Source organism: Phacochoerus africanus, chromosome 5 (assembly GCF_016906955.1).
Source record: "Phacochoerus africanus isolate WHEZ1 chromosome 5, ROS_Pafr_v1, whole genome shotgun sequence".
NCBI lineage: Eukaryota > Metazoa > Chordata > Mammalia > Artiodactyla > Suidae > Phacochoerus > Phacochoerus africanus.
Window position 1 is genome coordinate 56,855,324 of NC_062548.1, and position 18,321 is coordinate 56,873,644.

At 46.8% G+C, this 18,321-nt stretch overlaps 1 protein-coding gene across 1 annotated transcript in view; it reads left to right on the forward strand.

Moving 5' to 3' along the window:
• RFX8 (regulatory factor X8) overlaps positions 1-18,321 on the forward strand; it is a 67,438-nt gene that overhangs the window by 15,548 nt on the left and 33,569 nt on the right. The window contains exons 3-4 of the mRNA XM_047779188.1: positions 4,106-4,167; positions 5,549-5,635. Coding sequence (XP_047635144.1) covers positions 4,106-4,167; positions 5,549-5,635 — 149 coding nt within the window. The remainder of the gene's footprint in view (positions 1-4,105; positions 4,168-5,548; positions 5,636-18,321) is intronic.

An 18,321-nucleotide genomic window follows, 5' to 3' on the forward strand; every position in this document is an offset into this window, starting at 1 on the left:
TCTAAAGCAAGGTTTCTTGCCAGCCGAGAACCAGGCGCAGGGGCCCGTTCTTTGTCCCTCACCCTTCTCCCACCACCCCACTGGGTATTGGTTGCCCCCACTCCCCAGGAGTAGGAGGTAAAAGTGGCTGGAAAGTTTCCACTGCACAGCTTCATGCTTTGGGGACCCAGGCAGACCCTTGTCCCCTGGTGCCTTTGGTGGCTTCTGCAGATCCACCACAGGGAATATTCTAGCATGCATCCCTGGCCTTGGCGAATGAATCACCGAAGCCTGGCTGCCCATCCCCAGGGCCTTGCTGGGCAGAGTCCAGGCTCTCCCACATGTCAGCCCTTCATCACACGTGGCCAGCTTCTGGCCACCAAAACTATCAGCCGTACGTGGCCTGAACAGACTGCGGATACGCTGGAGCCAGGGCAGCTGCCACGCTCCCTTGCCTGCCTGCCAGTGCCCCTGGCCAGCCATCACTTGTCCCCCTCCACTCCCCGGAGTCCTGTGCCAGATACTGACTGCAGGGTCCTCCCAGTAAGTCCTTCCAGCAAGCTGTGAACCCCTCTCCGTGGGGCCTGAGGTGACTGGACTACCGCGCCCTGCATCCCCTTCTCAGGGAAGGGGTGGTCTTGCCACGAGAAACCCCCTTGCATGTCCTCATCCTCCTCTCTACCTCATGGTAGGTGATTTGCATTGAGGGCTTTTTGGAGTTTTAAAACCAAACTTTAGCTGCATGCCTGATGGCACAAGTGCCCAGGGGGCCCAATGTTACCAAAGTTCACTTTGCTCTCTGGTCTCTGTCGTCATCACTACCTGACCTCTTGTGTTGGCACCACATGGACAGATGGACTGAAAGATTGACATGTGGGTGGATGGATGGCCATGTGGATGATCAGACAGACAGATAAACAGACAGCCCTAAGCCTGGAATTAGACTAATTAGGTCGTAACCCTGGGCGAGTTATTTAACCATTCTGTGCCTCGACTTTGTCATCTGTAAAGTGAACATATTCAGAGTGTTAATAATAGTACGTTTTTCATGAGAGGTTTTTAGGAAATTAATGAGAAAATATATATCAAGAGAATTGAACAGTCCTGGCAAATAGGAAGCACCCAAAGGACGCTCATTTTTGTTGTTACATACATACCTATCTTCGTTTAGAATATCGTAAACATTTTCACCCTAAAATGTTTCTAAGTGAGAGTTCCTGTGTGACTCAGTGAATTAAGGATCTGGCGTTGTCCCTGGTTCGATCTCTGGCCCCGAGAACTTTTGAGTGTCATGGGTGTGGCCAAAAAAAAAAAGAAGCTATTTCTAAATGCATGTTGTGAAATGGATGTGAAATATTGTTTGGGTGTTCCAGAATTCATTTAACCATTTTCCTTATTGGAAATTGAGGATGTTTGTCACTTTTCTCTATTCTAAGTAACCTAAGTCTCTATCTGTATCTGGTGATTTCCTCTGGAGAGAGTCTAGGCTGTTGTAGCCCCACGTGATAGGTTTTTTTTTTTTTTAATTTTATTTTTTAACTTCATGATTTTTATTTTGTTCCATTTTACTTAATTCTGACTATTTCTACTGTACAGCAAAGTGACCAAGAAATGTGTATGTGTTTATATACGTATATATTCTTTATCTCACATTATCCTCCATCATGTTCCATCATAAACGACTAGATATAGTTCCCAGTGCTAGACAGCAGGATCTTGTTGTTTATCCACTTCAAATGCAATAGTTTGCATCTGCTAATCCCAAACTCCTACTCTATCCCCACTCCCTCCCCTCGTTTGTTCCCGAAGTCCATGAGTTTCTTTTCTGTGGACAGGTTCATTTGTGTGTATTGTCTTACCCAGAGCCAAAATATTCTTAACCCAGGAAATTTTTTGGTTCAGAGCTCTGTTTAGCTGTTTCACCTTGCACTTCTGTAGGGCTAAGGAAGGCGAGCCCTTTGGCATGCCTTTCGGTCATATGTACCCACGTTATCACCAGATCACTTTCTGTTGGGGTTTTAGTGTTTTTCCTCTTGATTTATGTGAACTCTATATACTAAGTAGATATGTTGTTTTACTTAGTACGTCTTTTGTAAATAATCAGCTCAGTTGGTTTTTAAATTGTAGTGGTGGTGTTCCTGATCATAAAGTGACATAACAGGATGGTCTGGGGTTGGAATTACTCAGTAAAGAAAGATGGGCTGATTACTCTGCTGCCCAGCAATTAGGTCATTCATTTCTGCTTCTCTCTCTGACACACCAGGGGATTTGTCACGACCTTGAATCTGAGCCTGCTGCCTACTTTGTAATAATTCTTCAGGGTACCTATTATTTTACAACTAGACACAGAGGGCAGGTTTTAAGTGATTTTCTTAAGGGGATATTGTGAGAATCTGTTGTTGAATGTAGGAATGTCTGGCTCTGAATTCTGCATTTAGTCTTTGCTGACTTTTCCCTCTTATCATGTGTTTTTCATCTGTACACTTACTTTCATTGCACATTTTGGAAGGAACCTCGATTTGACCTCATGACCCCAAGGTTTAATGGTGCCAGTCTTGCCTCCTGGCCCTTCATTGTGCCTCCAGCCCCAGGTTTGGGCAGCTTCCTGTAGGAGGAGGTAGGGTCCAGAGCCAGACGAAAGACACATTTCATGACACTGTCAAATCCTGCTGCTTGGAAGCTAAGAATAAAAGGAAGAGGAAGGCAGGAGCAGAGGCCAAATGATTATAGGGGGAGTTGTAGAAAATTGCAGAAATCATTACACGATTGCTCGGAACATCCTGTCTTCCTGCTCTGTATTTTTGTAATAATCCAGGATTTCCCTTTTCAACAGACATGCACTTGGATACCATGCTTGTCATGGACCTTTAAACAGAACAGACGTCTACTTTTTTCTTTTTAGGGCCGTACCTATGGTGTATGGAAGTTCCAGGCTGGGGGTTGAATTGGAACAGCAGCTGCTGGCCTACACCACACCCACAGCAACGCCAGATCCCTGACCCACTGAGCGAGGCCAGGGGTCGAACCCGTATCCTCATGGATACTAGTCAGATTCATTTCCACTGTACCACAACGGGAACTCCAGACTTCTATTTTTTAAAAATGTAACTGCTCACAGACATATCAGTACTAACAAAATGTACATCAAAAAACTAACTGGGAGATGAGAAGTTGAGTCAGAAGTAGCTGTTTATTCAGTATTTAACAGCACTGGCGAACAAAATCTTTCAAATGAAAAAAATCAGGTAAACAAATGAATAATGTTAAAAAGTGAGGCGTTCCCACTGTGGCACAGTGGGTTAAAGGATCCCACATTGCAGAAGCTGAGGCACGCATGTCACAGCTATAGCTGGGATTCCATTTCTGGCCCAGAAACTTCCATATGCCTTGGGTGCAGCCATGAAAAAAAAAAAAAAAGTGAAAATGCCGATCACAGTGAAAGAAGGAAAATTTGGCACTGCCATGATGGGCTGCTGGGCAGTGAGTAATCCCTCTGTTTTCAGAGGATTTTTAATGACAGGGGGAAATGCTTGTGGTCCACTGCGGAGGGAAGAAAGTGAAAAGCAAAACTGCAGACACCCCAAAAAACAAAATAAAATTAAAAAAATAAAACAACAACGGCAGCCATGCTCATTGCGTGATGCTGGTATTTCCTGTGTAGACCCACAGAATCTATGTACACGGTGAGGCTTTGGGGAAGACATGGGAATGAACCACATTGAGGTTCACGTGGCATTTCCTCTGAATGGAATGTTTCCTTCTTTAGACTTGTCTGATTTTTCCAAATTTCATTGACATATATATATATATTTGTCTTTTTAGGGTCACACCCATGGCACATGGAAGTTCCCAGGCGAGGAGTCCAATCGGAGCTGTAGCTGCCGGCCTACACCACAGCCACAGCAACACCAGATCCCTAACCCACTGAGCGGGGCCAGGGATGGAACCTGGATCCTCATGGATCCCAGTCAGATTTGTTTCCACTGGAGCCACTACAGGAACTCTATGTATTTTCTTAATGATCTGAAAAGAGGAAATACAGTTTAAGCCTTATATGTTTAAAGAAGTTGGAAGTTCTATTTCTAAATTTTCAAGTTGCAACTTCAAATCTGGCTTATTTTTTTAGCTTGTGCACTTGGTTTTCCCTGATCTTGCCTCCCGGAGACTGGGCACAAGAGGAAGCGCCAGGTGGGTTGATCATTTTTGTGTTTTTTTATTATTTTTTAAAATTAAAAAAATATTTTTATTAAAGCGTAGTTGATTTACAATGTGCCAATCTCTGCTGTACAGCACAGTGACCTGGTCATACATGTATATAATATATAATTCCCTTTCTTATATTATCTTCCATCACGGTCTATCCCAAGAGACTGGATAGAGTTCCCTGTGCTGTACAGTAGGACCTCATCGCCCATCCATTCTAAATGTCATAGTTTGCATCTATTAACCCAAAACTCCCATCCCTCTCTGCTCCCCCCGCCCCTTGACAACCACAGGTCTGTTCTCTCTGTCTGTGAATCTGTTTTATTTTAAATGTTGAATACACACATTTTGAAAAATCACGTAATGGGTGGCCCCCAAAGTGTAAAACCAAATGAATGATGCATATCACCTGGTACCAAAGACGTCCCCTAATTACATGAAATCCCTAGTGCCTGATATAATTCAGCTGATACCAGAAATGTTCGTTTCTATTTTCTTGAGAGATTTTGTTAAAATACAAAAGTCATAGTGAATTTTTTTGTTTCAATCCTTCAGACGTTTAGACATGTCAGTGTCTAATCATTGAAATACTGAAGTCATTACACCCCTAGAACCATAAGACTGTTTTAATCACTCTCCAGACTAAAGTTTCTAAGCATTCTTCTAATTCGCAGATTGGAATGATATTCAGGAGACCGAGGTACCCCAGGTGATATTTTTAATGGGAAAGGAAATTCCAGTGTTATCGGGTGCATCCAGTGATAATTCTCACTTAGTTATCATTGTTATTTGTTGTTGTTTTAAATCAAGAAAAATCAGGAGAAATCAGTGAGACGAGGAAATCGGTAAGGAGGGATGGGAGCCTGCCACCCATTGAAGGAGTCGAAGACGCACAAGAATTTGCCGAGCTAAACACTGGGCAAGGGTGGATTTGAAAACCTCCCCTCCTGCTGCCTTTTCTGGGCTCAGCAGAGGAGGAAGGGCCTCCTTTCCTGGGGGGTCTGAGAACCTGAGCTGGTTCAGCAGAGGGAGCCCTGGGGTCGGCCCGCTTCACTTTGAGAAGGTCAATGGCAGGGCTGCGGGAGCCTTTCCAGGTGGCATCTCTATGATTGGACGTCACCAACTGGGAGGCTGAGTAGAGCCTGTTTCAAAGCCAGTGGTTTTGAAATAGTTGGTAACTGTCAGGCTTGAAACTGTCTGCCTAACAGAGCTTGGTCAGGCCACATGCCTGATTAGCTTTTCCTAGTAAATGGAATCAGTGATGAAACTGGGAGAACTCCAAGTCTTCCTTGGCTAGTCTGTTCGGTTCTTCTCTAAAGCGGACCAGTGGTTTGCCATAATCTTCAGGACAACCTTTATTTTTCAGGTATCATTATGACGGCATCTGTATGAAGAAAAGTTCTTTGTTCTATGCCCAATATTGCTACCTTCTGGGTGAAAAAAGATTTCACAGGTGAGTGTCCAACACAGATATTTTGATCGTAGGTCACAGCCTGGGTTACTCTTAGGACTGTTTTGTATTTTAGCTGAATCTAACTGGTGCAGTGGCTGTTCTGCCGTTCTTTCTTCTTATGGATGGAAACACACAGTCCCATCAACACGCCTCCAACATGGACAGCCTTAGTCTCTGGCACCGTCATTGGCCAGAGAAATGCACATTACATTGGTTTCCCTGGGGACTGGTCCTTCCCGTCATCATCTCCATTGCCAAGGCCACTGTTCGTTAAGTCTTGATTCTTCTCACTTCCTCTGTAAAATTGAACAGAATTGGCCGCTTCTTTCTTGAAACGTCCTCTAGCCCCTAGGACCCTCCATTCCTTCTGTAGAATGACCCCATCTTGGTCTCCTGACCTCTCCCCTCCCTGTCCAGGGCAGGCATTGCTCTGACATCCAGCCCTTTATAAGCAAATGTGCTCTTCCTACACTTTGGCCCCAAGACAATTCATCCTTTCCTTTCCTCTGTTGCTCCCTCCATGGACCACTCCTGCTTCTAAATCATTTTCGCTACTCCTCATCTCTCCCACTGCCTAGGCCCTCCTGGCTGACTGTCCACTGGACATTTCCATCCAGAGGACCCCATGGTGCCCACAGTGAGGACTGAATTTAACTTCATCCCTTCCCTCCAGGCCTCTCAGACTCTTGACTTCCTTATTTCCATCTTTGATCGCAACAGATAGAACCTGCGCAGAGGGTCACCCCAAAGCCATCCCCAAATCCCCTGGGTCACAAGTCCTGTTGATTCTTCCTTTTCAGGTCTCCTGAGCCATTCTTTCTGGTCATTGATGTTTCCCTAAGCCCTCATCATCTCACACTGAGATTATTTCCGTGGATCCTGGGTGGCCTCCCTCTCCTCAGCCTCACCTGTCTAAACACAGCAGGAGACTAACCTTCCCCAAATTCTGCCATGTCTTTGTCTCTTCCTTTTTATTGGTCATGACCGTGGCATGTGGAAGCTCCTGGGCCAGGGACTGAACCTTCACCACAGCAGTGACCCAAGCCACTGCAGTGACCATGCACCAGCAGGGAACTCCCTCTGTCTCTTTCACGCTCAGAAACACTTGGGTGCTTGCTCACACATCCTGATAAAGCCACACCCTCTCTTTCCCAGACTGATGTATGCACCCAGTTCATCCCCACTGCACTTTCCAACCAAGTGGCCTCTTTCTCCCCATATAAACTGTCGGTTTCAGCCATACTCACTTTTCTCTGAATACATCAGTTGTGGTTCTGTATTTGCTCCCGTCACTCTGTCCTTCCTTGAGGTCACTCCTTCTCTCTGTCTCGTTGGACCTCCCTGAGTCCTGCTCCTTCCTTGGGGACCACCTGCTCCGTGGAACCGTCCCCAGCTACCTTGGCTCTAGGAAAGGCCCCCTCCTCCACTGTTCACTGGCCATCTACACAGTCAGCGTTCTTCTTCATTCATAAATTGTCCCTCCAGGCTTCATGTGGCATAGGTGGATGACCCTGTATCCATATAGCCAAGGGCAATTTTAGCTTCAGTTCTAGCGTGCATCATGATGACAAGCGGCCCTTTCCCTCTCAAATGTGTTCTGGTGTGGATGGTGATTCTAACACATCGTATAGTGACCTTTTGTACAAGGTGTCTTGCATTGTAAGGCAGCTGTGGAGGGGGAGCCATGAGAAACCACCCCCACGGGTAAGACGTGGATCCTTGCCCTTGATGGCATGACAGGGGAGACAGAAGGACATTTATAACGTAATGGTGTCAGAAGGGTACAGAAGGTCTCTGAGAACTTGGAGAGCACAGGTCTGGGGCCAGGGAGCTCGAAGATTCTGTGAAAGGTGTGCTTTGAGCTAAGCCGCGAAGGACAGATTGGAGTGTTGATGGCTGGGGAAGGAGGCAGGAGAGAGAGGTAGCCCATGCTTGGGAGGCCCAGGAGCAAGGATGGGGTGTGAAGGCAAAGGCCCTGTGCACCGGATGTGGGGATGGGCTGGAGGACCAGCCAGGAGGAGGGCTCTGCATCCTTGCTGGGAGCACAGGTGTCTGGAAGCCTTGGGAGATGTCCTCTGGGAAATGGGTGGCATCGTTTTGGGGACCTCTGCCAGGCCAGGAGCCACGGGGACTTGGCTTGTCTTCACTCCACCATTGCCTGGAAGCACAGTGCCTGCCCTAAAGCAGCTGGTGAAATGTGAAAAACTTGGAACTGGGGCTTAAGGAGATGAGACCAGAAGGAGAGTGACAACAGCCAGGAAATGATCCTCAGGCTGCCGCAATCCTTCTGATGGGCATCTGAACCAAAACGGAGGCGGGGCTGCAAGACCCTCCTACGGCAGCGGGCTCTTCAGATGGTTAAGTCTGTGTCCACAGGAGGCGGGACATGACTCAGATGACCCGGGTCCCACAGAAACCTCAGCCTCAACCTCAAGTCACATCATTACTGTCGGTCTCCAACCAGCTCTTCCTCTTACGTCTCTTATTGAGCCCTTAGTCACAGGATGGAAAAATCAGAGCAGCCAAAATAGAGAAGTTAGGGAAGGGAGTAGGAAGGACAAGTGATTCACTTCAGTTGTAGTTGGAACCTGCCTTGTGCAAATGCCCTTCTCTCGCTTGCTGAGAGCTGGGCCCAGAGGCCCATCTTTGCCCAGAGCACCCGACAGGGCAGGCCCTGGGCTGGGGTGAGAGGCCATTGGTGTCCTGAGGCCTCTGGGTTGATGTCACAGAGAAAGGGGCTGGAACTGGTCTTCGTGGGGGATGAGCAGGAAGGGCTGTGAGGGAACAAACATGAGGACTACGGTGACGTTGGCTTATTCACAACATCAATCCAGCAAAAGGACTTTTTTTTTTGGCTGCGCCCACCGTACACAGAAGTTCCCAGGCCAGGGGTTGAACCTGCGCCACAGCAGCAACCCAGGCTGCTGCAATGACAGCCCCTGGTCCTTAACTGGCTGCTCCATAGAGAACTCCCAGCAGCAGGTGCTCTTAACGTCCTATGTTCCACAAGTACCTGATAATTGATTGACTCTAAAAGTCGTGGCCAATTAAGAGATTTTTTAAGCGTTAAGGTTTAAAGGTAACTTCCTTACCAATTTCACCTTGTAAGAAACACCACATGTATATTTTAGAAGGCAGAAGTATAATAAATGGCAGTATTGTTATTAATAATCTGTGAGCTGTGCTGGCAAAACTGTCTTCTGTTTCATTATCCGGCATCTTTTACATCAGGACCTGTGTGATATTTTAAAAATGAGCTCTGAAAATAAAAACTTCATCTCTCTGGTTTCTAGGTCATGAAAACTGTATCTCATCTATTCGTTTACCTGTTCCTTCAGCAAATATTTGAGTTCCTGCAGTTAGTCAGGCCCTGTTCTAACTACTGGTGACCAAGCCATAAGCAAGATAAACAAGGCTTCCCCTGTGGTCAGTTTCTCTTTCTTTTTTTTTTTATTGAGGTGTGATTTACATAACAACATAATATTATCAGGTGTACAATATTATGACTGGGTCTTTGTATATATTGCAGAATGATCCCCACAATTAATCTGGTGATCATCTGTCACTGTACGTAGCTACAGAATTTTTTTCTTGTCATGATCATTTTTAAGATCTACTCTGTTAGGAGTTCCCATTGTGGCTCAGTGGAAATGAATCTGAAGAGTATCCATGAGCATGCAGGTTTGATCCCTGGCCTCCCTCAGTGGGTTAGGGATCTGGCGTTGCCATGAACTGTGGTGTAGGTCACAGACTTGGCTTGGATCCTGCATTGCTGTGGCTGTGGTGTAGACAGGCAGCTGTAGCTCTGATTCGACCCTGAGCCTGGGAACTTTCGTATGCCATGAGTGCGGCCCTAAAATAAAGAAAGAAAAAAAGAAAAAAAAATCTACTCTGTTAGCAGCTTTCACTGTATGAAACATTATTATTAACTATAATCATCACACTCTATGTTCCAGTCCCAGGACTTATTTTATAATTGGAAGTTTGCATCTTTGACTCCCTTCACCCATTTTGCTCACCCCCCACCATCCCTAGCAACCACTGCCTCTATGAGCTTACTCTTTGCTCTTTTTTTTTAAGATTCCACATATAAGTGAGATCATACAGTATTTATTTTGTTCTGTCTGGCTCACTTTACTTGGCGTAATGCCCTCAAGATGCATCCATGTTGACCCAAATGGCAAGATTTCGTACTTTTTTATGGCTGAATAATATTCCATGGTGTGTATCCATTTACACAATCTCTTTATCCATTCATGCATCAGTGGAAACCTAGGCTATTTCCATAGCTTGGCTGGTGTAAATAATACTGCAGTGACCGTGGAGGTGCATAGACCTTTTCCAGTTGATGCTGTTGTTTTCTTTGAATAAAGACCCAGAAGTGGGGTTGCTGGATCATACGATAAGTCTATCTTTGATTTTTTGAGGGACTTTCATACTGTTTTCCACAGCAGCTGCACCAATTTACATTCCCACTTACAGTGTAGGAGGAGTTTTCTTTTCTCCACATCTTCGCCAGCATTTGTTATTTGTAGACTTTTGATGATAGCTCTTCTGAGGTGTGAGGTGATAACTCATTGTGGGTTTTATTTGCATTTCCCTGATGATGAGTGATGTCAAGCATCTTTTCATGTGCCTGTTGGCCATCTGTATGTCTTCTTTGGAAAAGTGCCTATTCAGATAATCTGTCCACTTTTTCGGTCAGATTGTTTGGTTTTTTGCTATTGAGTCGTTCAAGTTCTTTATCTTTTTGATACTAACCCCTTATCAGTTACATGATTTGCAAATATTTTCTCCAGTTTCACAGGTTGACTTGTCATCATGTTAATGGTTTCCTTTGCTGTGTAACAAGCTTTGTAGTTCGATGTAACCCCACTTGTTTGTTTCTGCTTTGGTTGCTTTTACTTTTGGTGTCAGATTCAAAACATCACTAAGATCTGCGTCAGGGATTCTAGGAGTTTTATGGCTTTAGGTCTTACATTCAAGTCTTTAGTTCATTTTGAGTTAATTGTGTGTATGGTGTAAGATAGTACTCTAGATTCATTCTTCTGCATGTGTCTGTCCAGTTTTTCCAACGCCCTTTAGTGAAGAGAGTGCTTTTCCCCATTGTATATTCTTTGCTCCTCTGTCATAAATTAATTGACCATATAGGTGTAGGTTTATTTCTGTGGGCTCTCTATTATGTTCCATTGATCTGTGTATTTTAGGGGTGATCTCTTGTGTCCTGGGCATTTGGGTTGTGTTAGGAGACTTTTGACCCTATTTAAATTTTCTATTTAGCAGGCGGTCATCCTGTGTAGGCAGAGCATATAGACTCCGACTTAGTTTTGTGGGCTGTAGTTCTGGTGACACTTTAGTTTTCTGATCAAGCTGTTCTGATCTGCCTCGTTCTTCTGGCCCTGCTGGGACTTTCCATGGGTTCCTCGCTGGTGCCACCTGCAGGGGCAGAACCCACCTCTGGGGGCTGCCTTCTCCTGGGAGCAGACAGAGCCAGAGTGCTGGGCCTGGGTCCCCTTGTGCCACATGCCAAAGGGCAGGGAGACACCGAATTCTGCTGGCTTTGCCCCTCTGCGTCAGACACTTGCCCTTCTGAGCTCCAAGCAGAGACCAGGAGTTGAGTTGGTCAGGGCTTCAGTTCTGTCCCTGCAGTGGGTCTGCCCCTGTCACTGCCCTGGGTATGGAGTGGGGTGCTCAGCCCACTGAGACTTTGGAGCTGCCAATTGGGGCTGCATGGTCCCTGCTGGGCTCCCTCTTTTGGGTCCCTGGCTAGAGCTGCAGACTTGCCTTGGCACTGAGGTCTCTGCCTGTTGACAGTTTTGGGGTACGGGTCCCTCCCGTGCCCAGTCCAGAAATACATAGAAGATTTAAAAAAAACAAACGAACACCCAAACAGGGAATTCAGCACATTGTCACTTCTCCAGTCCTGGGTTCCCCCATCAGCCCACTTCTCTCCAGCTCTCAGTGCCCTTTTATCATGGGCGACGGAGTCATTTCCAGGGTATTTGTTTGGATTCGAGGTCAGGAGCAAGGAAAAGTAAAGCTGCTTCCTGCTCCCTATATGTAATTCTAGCAACCTTGGAAACTTTTTGAAAGCAGATCTTTTATACATTATAAAACAATGTTCCCAGTGAGTTGAAGGCTCGATTATATGCTTGCTCTTAATCAGTTAAAGTAGGATGAGTTCAAACAGGATGATGAGGACTTTTGATGGGGATGGGATGGCACAGACCTCGTTTCTTTCTGCTCCTCCCTGCTCAGTACAAGTGTAAACCCTGGAAATAATGCCAGAAGCAACCAGAGGGGAACTCTGAAAGCTGATAAGAAGAAAGTGAACAGGTTGGGGACCCCAGGACAGCAAAACCACCACGGGAGTGGGGCATCTGACATCCACCCTTAACTACCCGACCAAGCCAGAAAAGGCATCCTGGAGGAACTCCCTCTTTCTGGAGTTTCTCTAACAATATCAGGCGAGGGGAAGCCAAAGGGAGATTCCTGCCAAACATCAGCAGTAAGGGAAAACTGCCCTTCCTTGCTGAGTCTGAGACACCCCCTTTCCATCAGGAATTCTGCTAGGAATGTGAGCTGATCAGGCAAGGCAGACCCAACTGCAGCAGGTGTCCTGGTCCAGGGAGCTTCTTTGGCCCCCAGCCCCTCCCCTGCCTGGGGAAGGAGCTCTAGCCCCCCAGGCAGCGCCGGCAACGAGCCCTTAGCCCAGGTGATGATTTACTGCAGAGACCACTCCAAAGGGAAAGGGAGGCAGGATCTGGAGAAGTCACGGGCAGCCTGCCTCATGCCCTTGTCTTCCCATGCTCACTCCTCTGTGCAGAGACAGCAACACTCGGTGAAGTTTCTGCTCAGGGAGGCCCACCCGAGACGCCACACTCAACCTGTTTACCGGAGGCTGGTCACATAAGCATCTTCTGGGCATGCGCCAAATCCATAGGTTCCCACAGAGACAGCAGGTTGTTCAGCATGAACTGCTTTATGTGCACAAACAGTCCAGGAAGAGTGAACCCCTCTTACCTGCTACCTGTTGCCTGAGAACCACTGTAGAAGCCAAGTTCCCAGATGCCAGCCATGGGCCCTTCCTGCAAGCAGGCTTTTCTCAGGACAGCAGTCTCAGGCCTATTGTGTTCTGTCTTCTCGACACAAGAGCAGGACCCTGTGACTAGGCTGAGGAAGCACCGGATTGCACTCTTGAGATGAATTGTGTGGTGTGGGAATTCTCTCTCAATGAAGTTGTTTATAAAAATACTGTCAAGTTCTTTTTATAGACATAGGCAGCTTATTCTAAAAGTTATATGGAGGAGTTCCCATCGTGGTACAGCAATTAATGAACCCGACTAGCATCCATGAGGATGTGGGTTCGATCCCTGGCCTCGCTCAGTGGGTTAAGGATCCAGCATTGCCGTGAGCTGTGGTGTAGGTCGCAGACGTGGCTCAGATCCCTCGTTGCTGTGGCTGTGGTGTAGGCCAGCAGCCTTAGTTCTCATTCGACCCCTAGCCTGGGAACTTCCATATGCCATGGATGCAGCCCTAAAAAAGACAAAAAAAGAAAAAGTTACCCGGAAAGGCAAGGCCCTAAAACAGCTCAAATAACTTTGACAAAGAAGAATCGAGTGGGAGAAAGTATTCTAAGGCTTACAAAGTAGCTGAGGTCATCAAGACAGTGTGGTTTGGTGGAGGCAGAGATACAGACCAATGCAACAGAGTAGAGAATCTAGAAATAGACCCAGTCAAATACAGCCAGCTGATTTCCCACAAAGGTACAAGAGTAATTCAATGGAAGGAGACTAGCTTTTCAACAGATGGTGCAGGAGCAGCCATACATCTACATGCAAAGAAATTAACTTCACAACTGATAGAAGAATTAACTCAGGGTGGATCATAAGACTTACACTTAAGACATAAAAATATTAAAATAAAAAAAAATAGGAGTTCCCATCGCGGCTCAGAGGAAACGAATCTGACTAGCATCCATGAGGACACAGGTTTGATCCCTGGCCTCGCTTAGTGGATTAAGGATCAGGTGTTGCTGTGAGCTGTGGTGTAGGTCGCAGACGCGGCTTGGATCTGGCATTGCTGTGGCTGTGGTGTAGGCCAACAGCTGTAGCTCTCATTCATCCCCTAGCCTGGGAACTTCTCTATGCTGCAGATGTGGCCCTAAAAAGACAAAAAAGAAAAAAAAAATAGAGGATCTTTGACACCCTGGGGTTAGGCAAAAAGCTCTGAGGCTTGACACCAAAACCAAGATCCATAAAAGGAAAAGCTAATGAGTTGGAGCTCATTAGAATGAAAACTTTTGTTGTTCTGTGAAAGACCCTGTGAAGAGGCTGCAAAGACAAGCTATGCACTGGAAGAAAATACCTACAAGCCACACATCTGACAAAGATAGTATCTAGATTATATAAAGAGCTTCCAGGAGTTCCCAGTATTGCCACTGCTGTGGCTCAAGTCATTGGTGTGGCACAGGTTTGATCCCTGGCCTAGGAACTCTGATGTCTCAGGATTGGCCAAAAAAACAAAGTCTTCAAAAGTCAGCAGTAAGGATTTCCCACTGTGGTGCAATGGAATCAGTGTTGTCTCCGCCTTGGCAGGGACATGGGTTTGATCTCTAACCCAGGCCAGTGGTTAAGGTTCTGGTATTGCCACAGCTGTGGTGTTGATCACAACCCCGACTCAGATCTGATTCCTGACCCAGGAAATCCATGTGCCATGGAGCTGCCGAAAAAGAAAACTCAACAGTTAAAAACAATCCAATTAAAAAATTGGCAAAAGATGTAACCATACATCTTCCTGAAGAGGATCTACAGATGGCCATTAAGCATATACAAGGATGTTAGCACCATCCATCATTATGGAAATGGAAATTGATACCACAGGTAACACACACCTCTCAGGCTGATTAATGTAAAAAATCGTGACACCACCACATGAGGGTGAGGATGCAGAGAAACTGGATCACTCACCCACTGCTGACAAGAATGCAAAATGGTCCAACCACTCTGGCAATTAGTTGGACAGATTCTTCTACAACTAAACATACACTTACCATCCAAACCAGCAGTCTCACTCGTGGACATTTATCACAGTGAAATGAAAACTTCTGTCCACACTAAAACCTGTACACAGATGTTTGTAGCAGCTTTCTTTGTAATAAGCCCAAACTGAATCAGCCCTGATGTCTTTCTCTGGGTGACTTTAAGGAGTGGTCCTACCATGCCAGGGAATACTATGCAGCAGTGAAGAGGAACAGACTGTTGCTACAGTGGATTCATGGCTCAGATGGCTCTCCAGGGAATTACACTAAGTCAGAAAATGCCTATTGTAAAAGGTGACTTCCTATATGACTCCATTTATAAAACATTTTGAAATGACAAAAATTTTGAAATAAAGGACAGAAGTGTGGTTGCCAAGAGTTAGAGCCCTGGGGGTGAGGGAGCAGGAGATGAGTATGATTATAGAGGGGCAACACCAGGGATCCTGTGATGATGCAGGTGTTCTGTGTTTTGTCTGTGGGTTGAAAACATGAATCTCCATGGGTGATGAAATTGTATTCTTGTAGGAGTTCCTGCTGTGGCGCAGGGGGTTAAGAATCTGATTGTAGTGGCTCAGATTGCTGTGGAACCGAGAGTTTGATCCAGTTTTGGTTAAAGAATCCGGTGTTGCCACAGCTTATGGTGTAGGTCACTGCTGTGGCTCAGATTCAATCCCTGGCCTGGGAACTTTCATATGCTGTGAGTGCAGACATTAAAAAAAATTGTGGGCATTCCTGTTGTGGCTCAGTGGGTTTTGAACACGATTAGTATCCATGAGAATGCAGGTTCGATCCCTGGGCTCACTCAGTGAGGTGAGGATCCAGTGTTACTATGAACTGCAGCATGGGTCACAGACATGTCTCAGATCTGGCCTTGCTGTGGCTGGCAGCTGAAGCTCCAATTCAGTCCCTGGCCAGAGAACATCCACATGCCACAGGTGTGGCCCTAAAAAGTGAAAGAAAAAAAAAATTCTTGGAATTGTTAACAGACGCGCAAAAGTTAGTTTAAGTAAAATTTGGGAAATTTGAGTCAGATCAGTGAATTGTATCAGAATCAAAAGCCAGATTGTGGTATACTATAGTTGGGCTCGGTGTTACCGTCAGGGAAATGGGCAGAGGGTCAAAGGGAATTCTCTAAAACTGTGTTCAAGTCTATAATTACCTCAGTTACAAACAACCAAGCCTTTCCCTGCAGGACAGGAGGAAGCGAGATGACTCGTCCCCTGAAGTTTCCCATCTTCCCCTGCGCATAGCCCCCCCCAGTCTGACTCCGGCTTCTCCCTGAATCTCTGAGCCTCCTCCTCCTCCTCGCCTGTGTGGGAGCAGGAACAGCAGCACGGTTGTTCGGCGGGACCCTGACCGCCTCCCCACCCCTGCCACTTCTGCAAGTGGCTAGCCCCACGGGCAGGTGGTGTGTCAGCCCAGGGCACTGCTCACCACAGGCTTTTAGGAGCCAGAGCTCACCAGAGGGAGCTCCCCACCCCAAACCAAAGAGGGGCATTTCCCTCATTCTCCATATTGATGGCCTTTGTCTTTTTCTCTTTTTTCTTTTTCTTTCTTTTCTTTTTGATTTTAGGGCTGCACTTGTGGCATATGGAAGTTCCCAAGCTAGGGATCAAATCAGAGCTACAAATGCAGGCCTATGCTACAGCTACAGCAACGCCAGATCCTTAATCCACTGAGCGAGGCCAGGGATCCAACCCTCATCCTCATGGATCCTAGTAGATTTCATTTCTGCTGCGCCACAACAGGAACTCCTTGATGGCCTTTTTCCATGAGTGCAGCAACTGAGGCCCAGTGTATACTTTCCTGCTAATATTTACCTGAGGAGTGATAGGCATCTGAATTTTTTCAAAGACATCTCGTCTTTTTTTTTTTTTCCTCTGGACCTCATGTTAAGGAAAGATATGGGAACATCAATAAGGACATCAGCCTAGAGATTTGGCTCAGAGCCAAGGCTGGTGGCTTTGAGGGACTCTGGGGTCCTTGCTTCCCCGTCACCCCCGCCACCAGGCATCACAGTAAAGCATGTAATCTAATTAAAATCAGGTTGGTCTCAAGATAAGCCCCTGCTCCTCTCTCTCACCCCTCCAGCGTCAGTGGAGAGAGATGCTGATGCCTGGTGCTCTCCCGCATCCACCCACCCCTCCCTCCACCCCAGCAGAAGCCTTGGGAGGACCTGATCCCCAGCCATGGACCCCCCCCTAGCCAGGGCCTCCCGTTGATGGACACCTGGACAGGTGGCCAGACACCAGGGTCTTGGGAGAGTGGGCGTGTTGGGGGGAGTGTTGTAGTGAATCCACTGAAAACCTGCTGAGGCGGTGTCTGCCCTGCACCCAGGAGAGAACAAAGCTTGATTTTTTTTTAAACAAATGAGAGGCTTAAGGCTATTTTTTTTTTTTTTAAGGAAAATGACTATAAATAGGCAGTGTGTGACAGATGAAAAGAACCCCTTCCCCAAATCCAGAACATTCCCTCTCTAGGATCACATAGTCTTATGGGGAACAGTAAGACCCCAGTCTTGTTGACCTGTATCCAGACCCAGACAGGGACTTGGGTCTGTGTGGGGACCTGCAAACCCCTGGGGACTCGAGGCCCAGGGATACTGTGCTCCAAGTATATTGGGAGGAGTGGGGGGGCTGAGGGAGGGAGAGCGTGTGTGTTTGTGTGCATGTATTATTGTCACATCTAGAGAAACTCATTTTTCATTTTTCATTCCCTTACCTCTTAGGCCAAGTCTCAGGCTAATATGTTACAAGGAAAACTTTCTTGTTATTTTCCAAATAGATGAATCCCCAGTGTGAATTCTGAAGTCACTTGTACAGAGAATCATGTTTCTCTCAGGATATATGGAAACTAACCCTTGCTCTCACCCCTCCCACAGCACACACTCTCTCTCTCTCTCTCTCTCTCTCTCAGCTTTTCCAACTTAGCATATTAAAGGCCTTTAAAAAGCTTCTAACATTGGCTTTCCACAGTCCGCCCTTTGTTCTCCAAGCCTTTGTTCCTTTGCCAGCTCGTGAACTCAGGGGGCTGCCCAGCAGCCCTGCACCCTCAGAATCCAGGGATGAGCGGCCACAGCTGGCTGGCTGTGCCCACAAAGCAGAAAGGCCCAGGCTTCATCTTCCAGACTTCTCTGCCCAGGAGGGCAAGTTCACAGGGAGCTGAGGGCAGGCGGGCGATTGTGGGCGCCACAGACCCAAGGATGTCAGAACCGCAGCAGCTCCTCTGAGCTTTTCCTTCCATTCCTGGGGTCTCAGCACCCACAGGCCTTAACCCTCCTAGCCCCACCCCCCCACCCCCACAGAGCTCCCCAGCCACCTCCCTCAGAGGTACCACTTGGGTCCAAGTTGCAACCCGCTTTTTGGCCTGGTCCACCCTATGTTTTGCAAAGGCTGGCTAGAACTTGTTAAGATTTCAAAAAAAATAGGCATGACATGGTTGTTGTCTAGTAGCTCAAAAAACAGAGTGGAGGAGTCTGCCCTAGGCTGCACTTCCCCCTTGCTTGGGGAAAGTTTTAAAAGCAGGTAATGCTCCTAATCTCCCAAGTCATCTCACCTGTTCAGAGCATCCATCACAGGCGTGTCCCCAGCTGAGACGCCAGGCAAGGCAGCGTGCTCTCTGCCCAGGAAGCCGGCCTTCCAGTTGC